Here is a 4136-nt window from a genome sequence, read left to right on the forward strand (position 1 = left end):
GGCTGACCGTCGTAGGATTTTCGAGCGAGATCGTTGCCAGTGCCCCTGGACTGGCTCTTGTGCGGGTGGCGCATAAAATACACCATTTTGAGCGTGGCCGTTGCCAGTACCGCCTGACTGGCCTTCGTGCGGATGACACGTAAAAGCACCCACTACACTCTCTGAGTGGTTGGCGTTAGGAAGGGCATCCAGCTGTAGAAACTCTGCCAAATCAGATTGGAGCCTGGTGTAGCCATTTGGTTTCACCAGTCCTCAGTCAAATCGTCCAACCCATGCTAGCATGGAAAGCGGACGTTAAACGATGATGATGATGATGATGATATACATATATATATATATTATCATTATTATTATTTTCTGTGGACCTAGGAAAAAAGAAAAATGGAAACTTCTCAAGTCCGTCAGTTCCAAGCCATAGTATCCTAATTATTTCAGGTTGTGTTCTTATTGCATTCAGATTATGGGCTTTGTGTGACAGCAGATGTGCTGGAGTCTAACTTAATGTTAAACTCATATAGGAGGCATTCCTCATCATCTGGTAGATATCTTGCTCGAATAGGACGTATCTTTTGAGGATGTGTTCAGGACTGGAAAAATGTATTGGGCATTTTTGTTTACCAAGGATTCTGTCTCAATATGTCTAACTCTTAACAGCAGGAATTTATTAGGAGCTGTTTGTGGGTAGAGGCCACTGAGTAGTGGTCAGCCTAACTGCATTGTAGGTTATATACAAGCAGTATTAAAAGCTCTCACTTACGCTGCTTAATGTCTTAGAGGAAGGCATCGATATATAACTTGGGTGCCTGCAAGCTAGAGTAGTCTCCCCTGAAATAATTGTTTCTTCCTCCTCCTTCCAACGCTTATTTCTACTCGTTTTAATATAACATTTGACTTTGTATAAATGCCTTTATTTTTTTTCTATTTTATTTATAAGAATTTTCTCTCATATTAATCTTATAAAAATAGTTTCTGTCACCTATAGAAGGGCATATATCTTTCGAAATAATTTATATTGTCATTTCCCTTCATACTAATACATTGCTATTTTTGTTTCGTATTACAAAATAGTATTCATGAATTATCTCTCTTTGATATAATAATAATATTTTTTTGTCGTCTACAAAACTCTTGTTCATTATTCTTAATCAGTTGTAACTTAGGTTTTTCTTAGTAAAATTGTTTATGTATTTAAAGTTTCAACAATTTTTTCTTCTCGTTGTGATAGACAAGTTTTTTCTTTTTGTCTATTACAAGAACTGAGCAAAATAGTTCAGATTTGATCTCAGTAATTTATATTAGGAAAATTGGCACTGCTACTACTGCTGCTGCTGTTTACTAATAAATATATTAAACTTAAGCTCTTACTCAGCACTAATCAAGCATATGATTTGATTTCCTGCCATGATCATCTATTCTTTTTTCCTGCATAGTGTATCTAAAACATTATATAATCTGTCCTCTTTTAAGATGATAGGATGTGGCTTGAGGGAAAGTTTTGGTTGTTATTCCTGGTAGATTAAACGACCACATCAATTGACTCTCAACTGCTGTTGTTACTACTATAAATTCTATATATCAGTCCCTCATCAAACATTTATTTTCATTTCATGTTCTGGCTTCAATCTTTGGTTGCAGCCATATTACTTCACATAAAGTGCTAATTATCTTGAAAAAGAGTGCTATAAATGTTATGTAGCCTTATAATCTGTCTCCTGTGAATATGAGACCTTATTTTTCATCATCGTCATCATTTTATTTCTGTTTTCCATGCTGGCATAGGTTGGTTGGTTTGCCAGGAGCTGGCCAGCTGGAGTGCTGCACTAGGCTCCAATTCTCTCTTTTGGCATGGTTTCTATAGCTGGATGACCTTCCTAGTGCCAACCACTTTGCAAAGTATACTGGATGCTTTTTATGTAGCATTAGCACCACTGCTATTGCAGTGCTCTATATGTGGCACAGACACTGGTGCTTTTTATGTGATTAATTTTGAATACAAACTGAAGTCTTGAGTTCAGAGTAAATATGTCCTTATATAATTAGACAAAATTTTTCATTGAAAAATTACACATTGTTTATACTTGAAACTAATTTAAAAGCTTAATTTGTAAATTGAAAATTTACTTGAAGTTTTACAAGCAAAAAAAATTCTACTGTATGTGACAAGTCCCTGATTATATGCATATCAAATTAGTGCAGTATGAATGAGAAAAATAAATATTAATCATTAAGAAAAGTTCAAGCATGCTTAGATGTTTTGAGAGGAGAAAGAAGTAGTGACTGTTTTATCTGAACACATTAGTGACTTAAGAGAAGCAAAATTGCTTCAATCATAAACTGAAACGAGGTCATTAATGTAACTCACTGAAAGAATAATGTCACCATAATTCTCTGTTTATATATACTAGCTGCACATTCAACAGTGCTCATTCTATAAGGCTCAAGTGGCACTCACAAAATGGAGTATAGTCTCACATCTGGGACAGTGTTACTGTTATGCATACAGACATCCTGGATTGTATCCAGAGGAAGGTCACTCAGCTGGCATTCAATCACTAGCAGACATGCTCTAATCCCTGGGCCACAACCATGCTATCATTATCTTTGTTTCTTAAGCTTGCTGGTCTCATACCTCCACCTCTCAGTTACTCCTGGCCCACTCCACTGCAGCCAATAACATTACCCCAACATTAACTACCATATCTAATACTTCTTGCCTAGAACTTCAACCTTCTGGAATCTTCTTATGTCTTTCTTTCAAATGTTGATCTGCAGCAGTTTAAATAGAACATTAACAACATCAAACTCACCAGTCATGGAAAGCCTACAAAGGTTATCTTCTAGCTTCAGCAAGTAAAGGAAAAAAATACTTGGCAAAACAGTAATAATAGTGATGCTAATTTAATAATTTGTAACAGTCATTTTCCCTTTTTTTTCTTTGCTCCTTCACTTTTTATGTCAGTCACTTGAAAACAAACACAGTGAAACAAAATATAAGTTTCTGGAAGATTTCCATGGAACTGAAACACCAAAAATATACAAAACATTGAACTGTATGCTAAAGTACCCCCAGCAGAAGTGTTAAGACTGACCTTTCTGGTTGTGTAAAGCACCAACGGCAGTGCCTTGTAAAAGCGCCCATGCAGCAACTTGTAAAAGGGTCCATGTGGCAACATGTAAAAGTGATTGTGCAGCAACATGCAAAATTGCCAGTGTGGAAACAGGCAAAAGCACCTGTGTGACAACACACAAAAGTGCCTGTGCAACAACACACTAAAGTGTCTGTGCAGCAACATGCAAAAGTGCCTGTGCTGTGACATGCAAAAGCACCTGTGTGGTGACATGCAAAAGTTCCTTTGTGGTGACACACCAAAAGTGCCTGTGTGGTGTCATGTAAAAGCATCTGTGATGCCATGTAAAAGTGCCTGTGCGGTGCCACATAAAAGCATCCAGCACACTGTAAAGTGGTTGGTAGAAGGAAGGGCATCCAGCTGTAGAAACCATGCCAAATCAGACTGGAGTCTGGTGTAGGTCTCTGGCTGCCAGCTCTGGTCACACCATCCATCCCATGCTAGCATGGACAATGGACATTAAATGGTGATGATATTAATGCTAAAAGAGACATTATTAAAACTTTTATCAAATTTATTAGTGACATCTTGGTTCTTTTAAGAATAGCATTAATTTTCTCCTGTCCTCTTTTTCCCTAGATAACCTTGTGACAATAGGGCAAACAGCCTTAACAACTTGTATCGTTCCTGTGTATGCTGCTGGTGTGTTGTGTGCTTTTAATTCAGTAAGTTTTACTTGTTATATTTTCTACTTTACAGCATTTTAATTTTTTTTCTTATCTATTTTCCAAAATAAAACATTTGGATCTTTATCAATTTCCTTCATAAAGTGGTTGGCAGCTATAAAATGTTTGTTTGTTTTTAATATATCTTTATCTATTACTTGTTTCAGTCATTGGACTGCAACTATACTGGGGTACAAACTTGAAGGGTTTAGTCAAACAAATTGACTCCAGTACTTCTTTTTAAGCTTGGTCCTTATTCTATTGGTTTCTTTATGCTGAACTGCTAAGTTACAGGGTTGCAAACAGGGACGCACGCACGCACGCACGCACGCACGCACGCACG

At 37.0% G+C, this 4136-nt stretch overlaps 1 protein-coding gene across 3 annotated transcripts in view; it reads left to right on the forward strand.

The window, feature by feature from the left end:
- Positions 1–4136, forward strand: part of LOC106880460 (RAB11-binding protein RELCH homolog) — a 239119-nt gene that overhangs the window by 81260 nt on the left and 153723 nt on the right. For all 3 annotated transcript variants that reach the window (XM_052967015.1, XM_052967016.1, XM_052967018.1), the window contains one exon: positions 3708–3793. In XM_052967015.1, the coding sequence (XP_052822975.1) occupies positions 3708–3793 (86 nt within the window). The remainder of the gene's footprint in view (positions 1–3707; positions 3794–4136) is intronic.

This window comes from Octopus bimaculoides, chromosome 4, assembly GCF_001194135.2.
Source record: "Octopus bimaculoides isolate UCB-OBI-ISO-001 chromosome 4, ASM119413v2, whole genome shotgun sequence".
Lineage (NCBI taxonomy): Eukaryota > Metazoa > Mollusca > Cephalopoda > Octopoda > Octopodidae > Octopus > Octopus bimaculoides.